Source organism: Gouania willdenowi, chromosome 6 (assembly GCF_900634775.1).
Source record: "Gouania willdenowi chromosome 6, fGouWil2.1, whole genome shotgun sequence".
Lineage (NCBI taxonomy): Eukaryota > Metazoa > Chordata > Actinopteri > Blenniiformes > Gobiesocidae > Gouania > Gouania willdenowi.
Genome location: NC_041049.1, coordinates 48,622,115 through 48,640,066, shown reverse-complemented (window position 1 = coordinate 48,640,066; position 17,952 = coordinate 48,622,115). Strand labels below are relative to the sequence as shown.

Sequence of the window (17,952 nt, the reverse complement as noted above, 5' to 3'; positions counted from 1 at the left end):
CCGGTTCTGTATAATATATTATTCTTGTTATTATAATTCTTTATACCCTCTACCAGTGAAGTCATATTTTGCTTGTCTGTTAGCAAGATTACTTTAAAAGTACTTAAAAGATTTTGAAAACATTTAAACAAAAAATAGTCCTTACTAGGGCTGAACGATTTTTCCTCAATATTGCGATTGTGATTTAATATGCAATAATTTTTTCAAAGGCCTCTTTTCATGTATTTTTCAATGAACACGAGCAATAAATCAATCAGTTTCATAATAAACAATTTCAGATTTATTTAAACTTTAAATAAATATAAAATTATAAATTTTAAAGCACAGATTACAACAATAAAGCAAACAAATCTGTGACTTTACCTCTTCAACATATCTAACTTAACATTTCATGAAACATGTGGACTGCGCTTCTTAAACACTCTCTGAACTTAACAGGACAGGACAAAAATTGCAGCCTTTGCGATTAGAAAATTATGTTTTGTGATATTGCGATAATATCGCAAATGCAATTAATTGTTCAGACTTAGTTCTTACACCATGGAAGATTCCATTTCAATTTTGCAAATTTTGGATCAGTTTCAAAAATCAAAACATCTGTATCCCTCTCATTTGTAAATTAATATCTCAGTTTGTAATTGATCTATTATCTATTAAATTTGACTCAATTATGTTGAATTGGTTCCTCAATTATTCCACCAAGTTAATCTGAATTGGATCCATTTTTCAGAAGTGCCTATACATTTAGACCTACTGTATAATTATTAATGTGGATTAGGATTAAGTTTGACATTTGGCACTTGTTCTCACATGAGGCAGAGCTGACAGGTTTCCTCAGTAAAGCTGTTTTCTCTCTGTCCAACAATGCTCTCATCAAACCAAGCAGTCGCTTTAATGGACCAGCAATAATAAATTATCTGATATTTGCCATAAATTGTAATATTGCTTGACATCAGTAGTATCAGTTTTTCTACCGATATTAAGAAAGTGATATATATGAAGCCTGTTTCCGCCAGTAATAAGAAAAAAAGTAAAATAATAATAATGATTAAAAAATCCTAAATCATAATTATGAGACACTAAGTTGTAATTATAAGATAGTATCTCATAATCATTTCATTTTAGTACCTCATACTTATGACTTAATATTTTTTAATTACTGTATTTTATTTTTATTTTACTATTTACTTATTTTATATATTACTATATTTACTGTTACACTATTTTATTATATTATATTGGTGATATCAGTAGTATCAGTTTTTCCACTGATATTGAAAAAATGATATCATAATTGTGAGATACTAAGTTCTAATTATGAGATACTAAGTCATAATTTTAAGATAGCATCTCATTATCATTTCATTTATGAGATAGTATCTCATACTTATGACAAGATTTTTTTTTTTTAAATTATTTTACTATGTACTTATTCTACATATTACTATTTAGTATTATACTATTTATATTATATTATCTATCTATAAAGCAAGGTCTGTTTGTCTGTCTGTCTGTGTTCCTCAAATATCTCTGCAGATCAGGATCAGACTGACCTGAGACTTTCAACATGGCTGCTGCTTGGTTCAAGGATGTGCAACGTTGGATTTGTTTGGACTGCAATGATACCCTTAATAAATCATTTCATAAAATTGTCCACTGGGGCGGAGCTACCACAGTCACGTCATCGGTCCTATCTCTACAATGTGTGTGTGGAGGGGCTGGTTGGTTGCAATATTTGACTTGTGACAAACTTAGAATAAAAGATAATTAGAAATACCCTTTTTCGTCTTTCCTTGAAGCTGATCATCAAAGAACTCAGAAGGTAGAAGTAATAAAAACTTTACAGAGGCAAAACTAACAGCAAAGAGGATACTACACTTTACAATCATTAAAAAATATATTTGTGATATTTCTTTTCTCCTAAAAAAAAAACCATGTGAATGTTAAATCTAAATGTTAAATATTAAATTTAAATGTTAAATATTAAATTTAAATGTTAAATATTAAATTTAAATGTTAAATATTAAATATTAAATGTTAAATATTAAATTTAAATGTTAAATATACATTTTAAATGTAAAATCGAAATGTTAAATCTATTATTAAAAAATACAACATATTAGAGGCAAAACTAACAGCAAAGAGGATACTGCACTTTACAATATTAAAAAAAAAAAAAAAAGTCAAAACCCTTTTGAAATGCGTTATTATAGTCACAATTCAATGTTGAATAAAATGTCCCTTTGCCAAATACAATGTTGAGTTGCGTTTTTCCTCGGTAATTATTATTATTTTCCTAATAATTGTATTTACTCTGGCTCATTGACGTCGTGCACAATTACATGCGTGGCTCGATTTACCAAAGTCTCTTTCTTTCTGCACAATGTAAATAAAAACCATCTGCTTCCATGTAAACAGACCTGGAGCTCCTCCTATCAGGGCTTGCGCTGACCACTAGAACCGCCCACGTCGATGCCTTTCTCCATTCCTATTGGCAGAGAGACGAACGTATGCGTACGTTGTCTCCGCTCGCTCCCGCCCAGCGAGCGGAGGCCCCGCCCATAAAGGATCGAGGACAAAAACAATCGGCATCTCTCTGACAGGACAACATCAACAAGAGGACCGGGACGGACTCTCCGCTTCTCCTCAAGGACACACACGGAACTCACCGAGGGAGACATGGTTTCTCCGGTCACAGTGGTGAGTGCGTGGGCCTGCTTCAAACTAAAAACAGAGGAAATGATAGCGGATGGAATGGCTGTAGTTGGAGGAGCTTGCACACACCAGAAAAAATATCCAAAATGTAGTATTCAAAAGTGGATATAGGATTTGTGGCTTATTGAATGCTGTGCGATAAAAAAATAAATAAACATCCGGTTTATCATTCTCTGTCGGCTTGTCAGACTTTTGTCATGGGAAGCACAGCGCATGCTCCCTTGGTGTCATATTTGATTGTGAGTGAATGAAAATGTCGGGCTGTTAAATGAAATGTGCGCACCCCTGGGAGAGCTGCATTGTTCTGCTGTCTTCTCCCTGTGAATAAGCCTCGCTGGGAGTTAATAAATAAACTTTCATGTCATTGACATTTTATTTATTTTTTTTGCCACGGTTGTTCACGGCGTTATTCCTGACGTTTTTACTCTAAACCACAGGGGGAAGGACGCTTCCACAAACGTCTACAGACAGCCACTGACAAACAAAAAAAGCTGTCATGTGACAGGGTTTTTTTTTTTTTTTTTGTGCGTCTTTTTTCTTGTAGCCTCAGGCTACGCATGCGTACTGTGGCTGCTACTGCTGCTGTTCCTCTCTTCATCTCCTTTCTTTACATTGACTTTAGACACACCATCAGCAACCTTTTTATCCACCACAGTGAGAAAACTGCACCTCAACAGACACGTGATATGTTCCATGGATAATTGACCTGACTGTGACAGAGATCCTATGAAATTGTACCCCATTCTGCAGAGGGGTGGTGTAGTGTGACTTGGCCTGTGGTGAACCTAATGTGTGAAGGAATGCTTGACATACAAACTAGTTGCCTCAGAGATGAGGAGGCTGTGTAGAGTAAACCCACATTTAAAAGCAGGGTATGGGGCACTGATTGTAAAGTTGTGCATGCTAAAATAAACAAACCACTTTAAAAAAAAAAAATGTTTTTTAATGTTACTTTTGAACAGATTTACAGCAATATTTGTGATTTTTTTTTTCTCCTAACAAATATGTGAATGTTAAATTTAAATGTTAAATATTAATTCTAAATGTTAAATATACATTTTAAATGTAAAATGTAAATGTTATAAATCTATTATAAAAACAACAAATTAGAGGCAAAACTAACAGCAAAGAGGATACTACACTTTACAATATTTAAAAAAAAAAAAACCCCGTTAAAACCCTTTTGAAATGCGTTATTAGTCACAATTCAATGTTGAATAAAATGTCCCTTTGCCAAATACAATGTTGAGTTGCGTTTTGGTAAATTTAAATCGAAGTGTAAATGTTAAATATAATTTGAATTGTTAATTCTAAATCTAAATGTTAAGTTTAAATTTTAAATTCAGATTTAGGAACTTTATTTATCCCAGAGGGGCCATTCAGTTTCACTTACATCCCATCAAAGACAATATGAAAAGACACATATAACAGGGTTAGACGTATGGGCAGAGAAAAGGAAAGGATTGCCAGCCGCTGGGGGGGCGTGTGCGTGCAGCCTCTTGTGGGCGGTTCACCCGCCTGTCCTGTAGCTTGCGGGGAGGGAGGCAGGACAGAGGGCCATCCCTTTGCTTCATTTCTGGTACAGTCAGATGACATCGACTTTGAGTCGATCTTGTCCGGGAACAAAGTTCCATGAGGCGGTGGGGGGGAGGAGAAGAGGAGGTGCGAGGGGGGAAGGCGCGTCTTTCTGCACAACATCCTGGTGTTAGATTAGACAGCTTTGGGAGCCAAAGATGAAAAATAAGCGATTTGTTTTTGATTTAGGCTACCACTATTTCGATAGCCTTGAGTCCTGGTTTTTCAGCAGTGATCCAACAAGGTGGTCTTTAACTTATGAGCCGAGCATTCAACTTCTACAAGGTCGATTACATTTTGTGCAAAAATGTTAAATATAAATGTTGAATCTAAATCAAAAGTTAAATATAAATGCTAAATATAAATGTTAAATATAAATGTCACAGGTAAAACTAAATATTTTGCTAATATGCAAATACACCGCAAGTACCAACGTAAAAGCTCATTCCGGTGAATAACAAATAAAAAGCCCATCAGTCTACTCATCCGTCTCTTAGTGTTTGCACTTACATTGGTTTGGGAAGGACATTAGAGGGAATATGGTGGGACTGCAAATTTTAGCTTTCATTGAACTAGAGTCAATTAATCTAGATAAACATGAAACCTTATATGAATACTGCAAACAAACAAAAAAGTCTGCTATAAATTGCATTTTTTTTAATCAACCTGAAATTAAGAACTCAGGCTTTACTGGATATATTTCAGTTGAAATTGTACATAGATATAATATTCATACAATAAACACAAATTCATATTATGTGGTAATTAGTATTATCTTGCAAATACAGCAATTTGTTGCATCTTTGAATGAACAATGATGTGATAAATACGCTCAAATGTTTTTTGTTTTGTTTTGCTAAACCCTAAATTATACTTGTCGGTCTGCAAATGACCTCAAGTCACCCTTGGAATTAAAGCAGCTGTAAAACAGAAGGAAGCAAGGTTGTGTAACGTTACATTGTCACATGACTCATAGCAGCTGTGTGTGCCAGCTCTATACTTAAGTTTCATTTTCCATGTGATGTGTAGGGCTTTACGCACCAGAGTTTATAGGTGTTTAAATGTTATCGTGTTTCTGACACTGTGAGTGTATGACCCGCAATGGTCGGAGCTGATGTTGACCAAGCTTTGTGCTATTTAGTTTAAGTGCAATACAATCTGCATTTATCATAATCAGCTGCTTTTTTCTGTCTGCTTCATCTGGTCAGGTACTGACAAAGATGCTCACAGCAGTGACGGTGATAGTTTTCCTCAACTACATTCTTTAAAAAAGTGACAGTAACGAGTAAGGGTGTAAGAAAAAATTGACACCGGGCCTGTTATATAATATATCACGATATTTCATTGCACAAGTATCGTATTGATCAAAGAAAATGTCCAAATAATTTTTTTTGATTATGTCTTTTAACAAAAAAAAAAAAAACAATTTAATTGTGCTACCAAATGCATAGCACGTAAACGCCGGTCACTAGGTGTCAGTGAAGCACAATAGACCTTGTTAAACTACCTCACTCCTCAATGCATTACAGTTTGGAAGTTGATGGCACTTTATTTTCATTAAACATACTGGGCACTTTTATAGATGTATGTGGTTACTTTTTTTTTTTTTTAGAATTTAAGAATTGAACCGCATCAGAATCTGTTGTTGTAGCAAAAGTTCAACTTTTTTGAAAACTGTAATTTGACAGTTTGATAAACACACCACTTGTTTTTGATATTGGTAGTTGAATTACAGTTTGTTACTTGTTCTCGCAAGTTAAAAAAAAAGATATAAATTTTTTTTCATACCGTTTTGTACTTGTAAAGGTGAAATTTGTAATTATTGATACCGTGATATATCAAGACGTATATCGTATTGCTTAGTATTGGGATATATTGTGATATATCGTATTATAAAATGCAAATCGTAAATTGCATCTTATCTCTGGATTCATGGCAATGCCCACCCGAAGTAACAAGATTATGACTAATTTAAAAAATACATACAATAAATATGTTAATATTTGCTTTAACTAATAAAAAACAAATTATAATGTTAACATAGGATGAATTCCAGAATTACATTACTTTTCAGAATGTATCCAATCAAAACTACACTTGTTGAAAAAAATGCATAAACTCCCATGCTTTATATTTCAGTCAACTATATTTGTAGTATTAGTCGACGACTGAAATCCAAATGTCATTTAGTTGACTAAAACTAGACTGTAACTGAAATAATCCTGATGACTAAATTGAATTATGATTAAAACTAAGCTGCATTATAGTCAAAGGACTATGACTAAAATAAAATCAAAATTTGCTTTGAAAATTCACTCTGGCTCACAGTTCAAATAGGGACGTAAGTAAATAGTGTCGTGGAGCAGATGAATTCTTATCACATCAAACTAAATGACTTCTCTTTTAAAGAGCGTCAACCCAAGCTGTTCACTTCCAACAAAATGGTATATTGCTTGTTTGTAGCGATGTAAAACAGTCAACCATTAACTGTGTTGTTGTTAAACAAGGCACTGCAGTTTGGAACCGTGAACTTCTGTAAACACAATGGGCGATTCAATCACTCAGCCAGTCAAAGGATAACAAGGCGAGGCATTGTTTGCTGAGTGTAGCAGTAGGTATCATTTCATACTTTGTAAACTAGTCAACTATGTCACAGCTAGCAGAATACCATTTCCAACCAAATGATACTCTTATTTTTGTATTCATATTTTCTGAGATGTGAAGATGAAAACAGAAAGCATTTACTTATTGAACATTTATCAATATTATTAGCACATAAATGCATCAATTAAGGCTCATAGTTTAAAATTCTATACACACAGTTTTGATATTTTGATTTAGAAACATGTAAATGGTTGAAATTGCCACTAGAATGTTTGTTTTCATCTCCACTGTGAAAACTGTCTTATTGACCTTTTCGAAAAAGTTTCATCATTGCATTGTGGGACTTAGAGTCCCGTGGACGGATGCATGGAAGCGTTTTTTCTTCTTTAGTTTTCTGTGTTTCTTTGCCAGACAATGAGGACAGTGGTTCCATTGACACCATTTTGTTCTAGTTTGTTCCACTGGGCGTGCACTGTAGCTGTTCCCACTCAACGTTCTTGAAGCCAAAATACAGCGCTTAGGGGCGCTGCCATTTTGCAAATTTGACGTCATTTGGAGCCAGAGTCTGCGCAGTAGGGTCCGGCAGGGGTTGCCCTATTAACACGTCCCCCCATTTAGCGTACTGCCCTGATGAGTTATGCAAGCCCAGCTATGCCATAAACTTAAGTATCTTCCCCCCTGGAAATTCTACCAACGTCTTGTTCAGATGATCAGATCATAGAGGTTAGTACTAGTACTAGTAGCTCAAAAAAGACAAAAAAACTCAACGGGAAAGTTTAATGGTGTCTCGGCTTTCCTTCGCGACATAACTGCTTAAGCTATTCATAAAGAGAGCTTCACAAGATCCGAGGCTGTCAATCATCGTCATATATGACGTAAAATCCCATTTTTCAACCTCAAATAACACAGTTCACAGAAGAATTTGCACTTGAACACAATGTAGGGTGATAATAACTAACGATCACAACAGAGTTTAGGTTTGGAAAAAAATTATGTGACGAGTATTTTAACTTTACAGTTTGACCAACACCCCATCCATTATCATTGAGTAGGCGGGGTTTATGACCTGTACTGCAGCTAGTCAACAGGGGGAGCTCTAAAAATAAAAGCTTCACTTCCACGTGAGCGTGTGTCGTCCATTCTTTTTACAGCTTATGGCTTGTTCTAGTTTGTTGCCGGTATTACCGTGTTATCACTTTACTCCTGAGATATTCAATTTTGGTCAGATTCAGATTGTTTTGAGTAAACCCCAAAATAAATGTCAACCACTGTTTTGCCACTACTTTCAGTGAAAGCACAAGAAATTTTTGGAAAGTCACTTTGGCAGAGTTTTTGGGGGCAAACACAACAAACAACTGTAAGAATGAAGTAAAAATAAAAATTTGTGTTTTAAAACAATGTTTATTTAACAGAAGTTCCACAGTGTGGATGGGAAAAGGAATGGGATATACTGTATATATATATATATATATATATATGTATGTATTTTCTTTTGGTAAGCAGAAGATCACCAAAATTTCATCACTTGTTCCTTATCCCATTTATCAATTTTCCCAAAAATTTCATCCAAATCTGTTCATAACTTTTCAAGATATCTTGCTAACTGACAGACAGACAGACAGCGTCACACTGCATTAGCTTAGCATTAGAATTAGCATAAAAATTGAAATTGATGACACCACTATCGATGACATCATCACTGTAGCCAGTGCACGCCAAAGCCAATCACTTCAGAGCCCACCCCCACGCCCCACCCATTTTGGAACATTGGAATATTAGAACTTTGGAAAATTGGTCAACCTCTACAGTGATGTCATGAGCCCTACCTCTACTGGGTGATGATGTCGTCAGTCCTCCAGTGTGATGATGTCATCCCTATGTTCTTATCCAATCAATGGGGAGCCCACCTCCACGCCCCACCCATTTTGGAACTTTGGAACATTGGAATATTAGAACACCAGAACATTGGTCCAAAACAAATCCAACGTTGCACACCCTTGAACCAAGCAGCAGGCATGTTGAAAATCTCAGCTCTGTCCAAAAAACTTGAAAATTATGGATGCACACACTCGGGCTATACGCAAGACATTGACAAAGTTTCAGGTTGAACAGATACCGCATCGGGGAGATATTCGCTCCACAAACACACACACACACACACACACACACACACACACACACAGTAGCCTACTATCAATCCCCACTAATGGTCTTTCTTGCACTTTATAACAACATTTGTTTCTCCCAAGTTAAAAAAAAACCCGCGGTCATGCTTTTCAGACTGATAATATCTGAGCTGAGTGTGTAAGACTAATGTTAAGAGGTTAAAGCATGCATGTTGTTCATTTGATTAACATCACCTGCCAGAAGAGAACGTGCAAACCGGTTCGACTTCTTTTGTTTTGGCTTGATGGTTAAACTCAACAAAGAAGACCGAAAACAATATTTTGAGTGTGTGTGAGTCTGAGACAAGCCAGATAATTAGAAACTAACAGTTGGTCGAGAAAGACATAACCCTGGCAGCACCTTCTGCACTTCACTGTTGGGCTTACTGGAAAGTGCTTTATAATAGAACCTATAGTTAAAGCTCAACATTCAAGGAGAAAATGTCAACAGACAATAAGAAGTAAGAGAAATATGTCAAATAAGAATTAAGGAAGTTACAATGTACTGTGTGTAAAAAATAATAGAAAATAGGCTTTGGTCGGCTAAACAGAAGACTTAATGGTTTTTGCCTTTAAAGTAGAGCAACAAAAGCACTGACACAAGGGTACAAAATTGTAAATACCTGATAATTTTAACTAATAAATACTGTAATGATACTCTAAGGTAGTCTAACTTTATTAAGTAACATAATCACTAACTAAAGAACTACCTTTGTTATTGAATAACCACTTGTTCTCACACAGGAAGTTGCATCTATAATTATACATATTTAAGTTTCTGCAGGAATAAACTAGATATTCATTTTCAATCCACCAAAAATATTTCTTTAAAAGAAGGGAAGCAGTTGAGAGATATTTTTTTGTAGTTTTAGAGCAGGTTTCATGAATATAATCAAAAGAGATCGAGATATTCCAACTCTACAAGGAAATATTTTGTCCGGAAAAGTTTTTCATATTCCAATACACTACATTTGAGTGCTAAGCAATACTTTGTCCAAAACACAAATTATTTTAAACAAAAATCAAGTCAGCATCAGTCTGTTTCCTAGTTACCTCCACCAGGGAGGCCAGATTTTCACTGGCGTTTGTTTGTTTGTTTGTTTGTTTGTTTGTTTGTTTGTTAGCTGGAAGAAGTCAAACGGATTTTGACAACATTTTCACCAAAGATAAACCTTATTATGGCATGGAAGATTAAGTTTCGGAGGTGATCCGGACCAATAGACTGATTCTGGATCGGTTTCAAAAATCGTTAAATCTCTCTCTCTCTCTCTCTTAAAATAAAAAAATTATATTTCGTTTCACAATCGAGCGATCGTTATTGGTTGCCAAAAATGAAGAAAAGAAGAAATGGTACTCCAAACACTCCAATACTCCAGAAGAAAACCTCTCCCAACACTCTCAATCTTCTCTCACTTCTCACCTGTTCTGTCTACTTAATAAATACATTATTTAAAATAGAAAAAGCTCAGGTGGTTCATTCATTTAAAAAACATTTTAATAAAGCTCATTCTTCCTTTCTCACCTTTTCACCCTTTTTTTAAGGTTTTCAACCTGCAACAAAACTGAATAAACGTTTAAAAGCTGAGTTGACCTCACGTCTTGCTTGTGCTCCATCTATGTCCTGTCAAGCTGGACAAGCACTGTAGTAAATAAGCTTGACAGTTATGAAAAATGTTGTTATCTCAGGTTAGTTCCTCAACTGTCTGATGAAGGGCGGTCAGCCCGAAACATCATGTCTTTTGGTGTTTTATTAAAAACTGAATTTGGGAGCAAACTATGCAGTGGTGCGGACCTTCGTTTCTTCATAGTTCCTCAATTACCCCGTCAGGTTTCATCCGAATCAGATTCGAATTGTGCTTTTCATCGCAATTTTTCAAATTGCCCATACATTTAGACCTATGGTGTTGTTATTAATAATGTGCTTATCAAACAGCAGCTAAAGACAACTCTAAAGGAAGAGAGCAATGTGCAGCTAAATAGAACCTGGAAAGAAGAGATCATAGGGCACAGACTGAGAGTGAAGTGGCCCAAATCTGCACATAGGAGAGAGTGGGAAGCAGTTATGGGATGCAAGCTCAGGCTTGATCACCCTGTAGCTGGCCACCTTTGATGAGGATGTCTGCTGTTAAAAAAGCTGAAACACCCCCTGACTCAAAGGAACACTACTGATGATGCATCCCCACACAGCTCCCACGCCTCTCTCAAATGATAAACCGTCCTTTGTACCATCTTTTGGCACGAAGGACAGTTTAACATCACATCCTGTGTTTAAAGATTCTGAATATAAATATCTTCCAATTCCTTTAAAGTCTTCATGATCAAGGTATCCTGATCAGGATCACTGATCCAGATAACTGTGACTATCTGGAAAAAAGGATAATTGGCACTTGGTGGAGGTTTGTGCTCTCTAGACTCTAGACTGTGAGTGCCCAAAAAGCTTTTTTTCATTGTAACTGGGTCAAATTAGTCTTGTATTCATGTTGGAAACATCAGTTCTGTAATGAGAATGCAGCTTCCTCTCCCTCTGTTGTGTGTCAGATCCCTATTGTTTCCCAGTGAATAGTCTGATAATGTACTCCCGTACAGCCTAGAGTCGCATGGGATTCTGCTTGTAGTTTGATCTACTTCTGATGGGGGGGCTTTGCACAATCAAACCTTTTACTATTTTCTAATCTTTAGGAGAAAAAAATGCACAGACTAATTGACCTATAGTTACCCCACTCATGCCCTTTAACACTCTTTCAACAACCTCTCTTCCATATTCCATGTGGGTGGTATTGCATAGGGGTGGTGAAATCCCATTATTTTTGTGATCCTCTTGAGCTTCTTTGCTTTGGACACAAGATATATTTGTAGTGTAGTTCACCCTGCTGGAAAGAGTAACTTTACCCCCGTTTGTTTGTGTTCTAAACTTTGAAGGAGAAAACAAAAGAGCAAGTTTGACAAAAAGCAGAGTGATCAAGGTTACCAGAAGTCAAGTTTGCTTTTTCCCTTTGTAATTTTCCACAGTGTGATTTTTACCTCAAAGACACACTGGTCTGAGAGTAATGGACAACAAACCATTGAAAGAGCCTGAGGCTTGTTGCAGTCCTACACTTTAAAGCCTTACCTTTTTTTTTTTTTTTCTTAACCATAAGTAACATTTAAAAAGTGTTCCTAAATGTACATGCAAAGAGCTCACAAGTTCAGCAGAATTTAACCCTTTTTTAGCACAAGCTTTTCAATAAAATCCCTTTATTTTTTACTTCTACCAAGGAGGTTACATTTTGGCCTGCGTTCATTTTATTTATTTGTTTGTTTGTCTGTCAAAAGTGTAACTTAAAAAGCTAATGGACAGATTTAAATGACATTTTCAGGAAATATCCAAAATGAGATAAAAAAAAAAAACAAGTTTGGTGAGGATACATGTCAATATCTTGAATCTGGATTAGTTTTAAGAATTTGAAAATCCCTATCTCTCATTGGTGAAATTTCAAAAATTAATATCTTTATTCGTAATTGACCGATGTTCATGAATTTTGACTCAGACATGTTGGGTTGGTTCCTCTTATCACCCCACTAAGTTTAATTTGGATTTGAAAGAAAACCACTGTTGTGGATTAACAGATTTTCCTGAATGAATTTGTGATATTCAGGTGACTATGCAGTATGGGGAGTGCTATGGAGTTGCAGAGGTCTAACCTCTCTGAGAGCTTTCTCGTTCATTCATGTTTCTAGATCAAAATCAAGAGAAAACATTGTCTCGATACACTGACGCTAAGCAAATCATCCAGTAGAGATACAAATGGTTTTTATTTTTCCATTAATTCCTGATTTTTCATTTTCATTTCAGTTATTTATTATGTAAAAGGGATAATTTACAGTAATAGACAGACATGCTGTAAACAAGCCATAGTTAGTCAAAAGAGGCTAGTTTTCATCTGGTGTCCACTGACCAAATTTTAAAAGTCAGCCTAAAATGTGAAAGGTTTTAAAATACAGAAGGATAATGCAACATGACAAAAGAGAACAGGTATGACAAATAACAGAATAATTACTGATAAAACAAAGCACCAAGCCTGGACTAAAATTGTCATGATTGCCACACAGTAAATAACAACTGGAACATAGTTCAAAGAAATAGTTCATCCATACTTAACACAAGAGAAACAAACTGTGTACAAAAATCATAAACCGATTTATCGTTAATATGATTACAAGGATCTATATTTTATCCAAGTTGTTCTAATTTACAAGTAAACAAAACCATCAACTTTCTTTAGTCAAACAGAATCACTTTGGAAAACCTCTCTGCTGTGTGTCCGTACCACTAATGGGAATTTTCAAAATCCCTTTTCAGGTTAAGAGTGAGGGCCCTAAGCTGGTGCCGTTCTTCAAAGCAACCTGTGTCTACTTCGTCCTGTGGCTGCCCACTTCCAGCCCCTCGTGGTTCAGCGCCCTCATCAAATGTCTGCCCATCTTCTGCTTGTGGGTGTTTCTTCTAGCCCATGGCTTCAGCTTCTTAGGAGTCAACTCCAGTGCCCGCAAAATCTTGGCTGGCCTCATTTTTTCTGCACTGGGTGACGCCTTTCTTATCTGGCAGGAGCAGGGCTACTTTGTTCACGGTAAGGGTAACACTTTACTAAAAAAAAAAACAAAACAACAAAACTGAGAAATATTACAAGTAACAACATGGAGAACTTAAAGCTGATATCTGGAGTTTCTGAGAAATCTATGTTTATGTATCATTCTTTTGAAATGTGAAAAAATACCTAACTAATCTTTTACGATGGTCTGCTGCCGGTGGTCATTCATATACATTAATGTATATAAGTCCCTCCTTCATCCTATAGACCCCTATACAAATAGAAACGACCAATCGGCTTCAACTTCCTGTTTTTGAGACTGTCATTCAAAGTGAATGCTGAACTGTGCACGGAAACAAGGCCGTGCGTCACAACAGCAAACATGTAAATATGATTTTGGCTCTTAGCTAACCCATAGACCTATAACAATACGACCCAATGTGACCTTGTTATGTTTGGCAATGCACGTGCAGAAAAGTAGAGGCGTGGCTTCTGGTAGATTGGCAGAGGCAGTGGGAGGAGGTGAAGCTGTTTAGGGCGGGACATCGAGACATTTCACAGAAACTCCGGATATCAGCTTTCAGATGGATTATTGTGTTGTGTTAAATTTCAGGGAGAGAATGAAGTTTCAAGTGGAAAACTAATTGATTATAGATAAATCATTTATGGATGAAATCGTAATAAATTGGAAAATTGCAGCACAGTTTTGATAAAGTTTGCACAATGATTCTTTGTGCTGAATAACGATAAAATCTTTACATTCAAATGTTCCTTCTTACAAAAGCAGCTAGTCTAAAATATCATTGCCTGATGAGAGATCTTCGAACATGATCTAAAGCTGCTGGAGATTATGATTTTTAATCAGATAAAGACGTAGTGTAGGACTTACAGATAAAAAAGGTTCAAATTGAAGCTCTAAAGTTAGTTTTAATCTCCACTGTAAACACTCTCATATTGACATTAGCTGTGTTTCCATTACAGCTTTTCGGAAAAATAAAAGCAATATTTCTAAATGTGTTTCCATTAAAGATTGTTTTGGGGAGGAGCCTCATAACTCCTGGGAAATTTCATTCTGCGAGACTTTGCTGTAGGAAGGACGCTGCAAATGTCCATATAACACTCACATTTCTTTGTTGTTTGCTGTCTATTGTGGCAGTAATCAGTTTTAAGCATAATGCTAACAAATGTCTTGATCTCCTCTTCTGTCCACACACACTGAAGCATGTTTTCTGGGAGAGAAGTGGTCATGGTACCTGGTACGTCACGTCATGTGACCTATAATTATGGAAAAAATGTTTCCATTGCGGTTTTTGTGATACATTTCAATATTGAAATGTCTGAAAAACCTCCTCATGAAAGCTTAAAACCTTTTAGCGATATTTGAGTGTTTTTGTTTATTCATCACCAGTTTTTATTGAGCTATTTAGATTTTGCCCATTTCCAAGGGTAATGGGAATGCAGCTAATGTTAAGAAGTTTTACGTGGATGTGGAGTTCCCTAGACCGATGCATAGAAGCAGTTTTACTTTATTCTGACTGTGATTTCTTGCGTTTGCCCCCAAAAGCTGGAAAAGATCAGAATCAGATTCCTTTTATTTGTCAAAGCACAACACATTTTAATATATATATATATATACTGTATATATATATATATATATATATATTTATATTGATATTATATGGAAAGAGTCGAAATTGAGTCAGGTGAAATCACAGGGAATACCAGAAACAAACACTGTCCTCCATCCCTGCGACCCTGAAAACAGGAACAACCGGGTCAGAAAATGGAGAACATGTCTCCATGTCTGGAGAAGAAACACAAGAAATCCCCTTTTATTGAGCAAATTATCTTAGATTTATGAATCTATCTTCCACTGGTGGTATCGGCACTACTCGGCTCGGCTCTACTTTCTTTTTGTGCGTTTTCAATGGGAAAAAGTACCTCCTCTGTGGTACCTGGTGCTGCTTTACTTAGTACCTCCTTTGTTGAAGTTCTAAAAAAAGCATCCTTTGTCTGAAAATGTGACGTAGGCACAAAGCAATCACAGATTGGGTCTGAGAATCATCACAGCGTAGAATCATCAACTCACGCATAGGGAGGAAGCATTTGTTGGCGATCTTGTGAGGATGGCAGCAACAAAGAGCAATCCATGAAGTCTGGCAGTTTTGCATGTCAGGTTGGTGCTCAATGGAAACGCTCCGGAAAAACAGTGTCAGTTCCCGAAAGCGAGGAGTGCGGAGGAGTGTAGAGCCGATACCGCCAATGGAAACGCGCCATATGTGGTCTACACTCAGCAGCTTAAAACACACTTTTTTACCTCTTCTTCTTACCCATTGTTTCATATTTTTCATCTATGAAACGGAGTGCTGCTCTTGTGGCTGCTCTCCAGTACTCCCGTACCTGTCCCCCATGAGATATGTTATTGTTTCTTGGTCGGGATGTAACTGAAACTGAAGTTCCTAATGGAAAAATAAAGTTCTTTGAAAGTTGAAAATGAAAAGTGCTATCTTTTAATAAATTTGATAAAAAAGTCTAGCCTTACTTTGCCCCTGAATATACTAAACATAATGAAGGATATTTCATGTTCCTTAGGCCTACTGATGTTCGCCATCACCCACATCCTCTACTCTTCTGCCTTTGGGATGAAACCAATAAACATGCGAGCGGGCCTGGTGATTTCTGCTGTGTCGTGTGTGAGCTACAGCCTACTCTACCCCTACCTGTCCGGCCCCTTCACCTACCTGGTGGCCGTCTACATTGCTCTGATAGGATTCATGGGCTGGAGGGCCATGGCGGGGCTGCAGCTGGCCAACGACCTTTGGACCTGGACCAAGCTGTCGGCTTGTCTGGGCGCCGTGCTCTTCATGGTTTCTGACCTCACCATCGCTGTCAATAAGTTTTGCTTCCCTGTGCCCCACTCGCGAGCTATCATCATGGCGACCTACTACGCCGCACAGATGCTGATCGCCCTGTCAGCTGTCGAGTGTCAGGATGTGGAAGTGGCCAGGAAGAAGAGAACATAAATAACAAAACAAAAGAAGGGTTTTCAAAGCCCAGAGGCGTATTAGACACAGGCCCCTAAAACTCCACCTTCATCATCTCACATCGTCTTTATGGAGGTGACGAGTCCTCATCACAATCCCACATGAATAGTAGTGACACACGTCTATTCACCAACAAGTTACTGTAGTGTTATCTTCAGTCTCCTGGTCCCACTGGCCTGCTTACAAACTAAACCCACGTCTTAACCCAGTTACCATGGAGACAGGTCTAGTAATAATAACCTGCTATAAATAGAAAGTATTACTTCACTGGTAAATATATTATCTTGAGATAATGGGAATATTTCACTGGGCACCTTTATGGAGTGTTTGGATTGAAAATTTTGTGTGTGCCTGTGTGCGTGTGTGTGTGCGTGTGTGTGCGTGTGTGTGTGTGTGTGTGTGTGCGCGCGTGCGTGTGTGTGTTTAAACAACACTCCTGCCTCATTTCCCTCTAAGCCTTTTTCAAACATTGTCATCACACAATAACGGTCCATACACACATCTTCATTGTGGTCCAATTATACACTATTACAAGCTATCTTTTATTTACCTGTCCACAGCCTTGTTCAAAAAGAGTTGTTACTAATGTTTGATGTATCATCTCCATCACCTTGTTTTCCCTATAAATATATAAGGGTGCTATTCAGAGATTTAGAGGAGCTAATTCACAACCAAAATATTATCCGTCGTCCTTTCCATTTCAGTCACAATGACTCCACTGCCTTTTTAAAGTGTTTAGTAGCATAAGCTCGTTTCCTTCCCTCTAGGTCAGACATGGGTAATTTACGGCCATCGGTCTAATTTTGTGCGGCCCCCCAAAGATAATCCCCCAAAAATTGTAATTCAAGAAGTTTGAAGGAATATGAAGCCCAACATATCACACAAAGTAACTCCAAAAACAAACAAAAAAGACGTGCAGAATGTAAACAAAAGTAACAGAAAAACATCAGTAATATAAATAGAATATATACAAATATTTGAACACATATCAACAACAAACATTTAGAAAATTTAATTTGTTTGACAGAAATGACAAGAAAAATGACAAAAATGGCAACTAAACCGCACCAAACACATTTCTTTCCTTTATTAAAGCTCAGATTGGTCATTATTCTAAATGCTGACTCTAATGTCAATAATGTGGTCATCGGATCAGATAATCACATTTTCGTGGCCCACCCCTGCTCTTGATGATATAAATTAATATTTAGCTAATTCGACTTCCCTTTGTCACCAGTATCCTTCACAGGTAATTTCATAATCGCGTAAGATACTCACGATATG

The 17,952-nt window shown here is 36.7% G+C and overlaps 1 protein-coding gene across 1 annotated transcript; it reads left to right on the top strand.

Moving 5' to 3' along the window:
- The first annotated feature begins 2,544 nt into the window (after positions 1-2,544).
- Positions 2,545-17,583, top strand: tmem86a (transmembrane protein 86A). Its single transcript, XM_028449978.1, has 3 exons — positions 2,545-2,700; positions 13,399-13,663; positions 16,217-17,583. The coding sequence occupies exons 1-3, from the start codon at positions 2,680-2,682 to the stop codon at positions 16,645-16,647; spliced, it is 717 nt and encodes a 238-aa protein (XP_028305779.1). The 5' UTR covers positions 2,545-2,679; the 3' UTR covers positions 16,648-17,583.
- The last annotated feature ends 369 nt before the right edge of the window (positions 17,584-17,952 follow it).

What these genes read in the sequence shown, in the direction of transcription:
- tmem86a (XM_028449978.1), top strand. Translation starts at nt 2,680, where the DNA reads ATGGTTTCTCCGGTCACAGTG. An exon ending in TGGTTTCTCCGGTCACAGTG is followed by an intron (nt 2,701 to 13,398) that starts GTGAGTGCGTGG and finishes ATCCCTTTTCAG; the next exon opens with GTTAAGAGTGAGGGCCCTAA. An exon ending in GCAGGGCTACTTTGTTCACG is followed by an intron (nt 13,664 to 16,216) that starts GTAAGGGTAACA and finishes CATGTTCCTTAG; the next exon opens with GCCTACTGATGTTCGCCATC.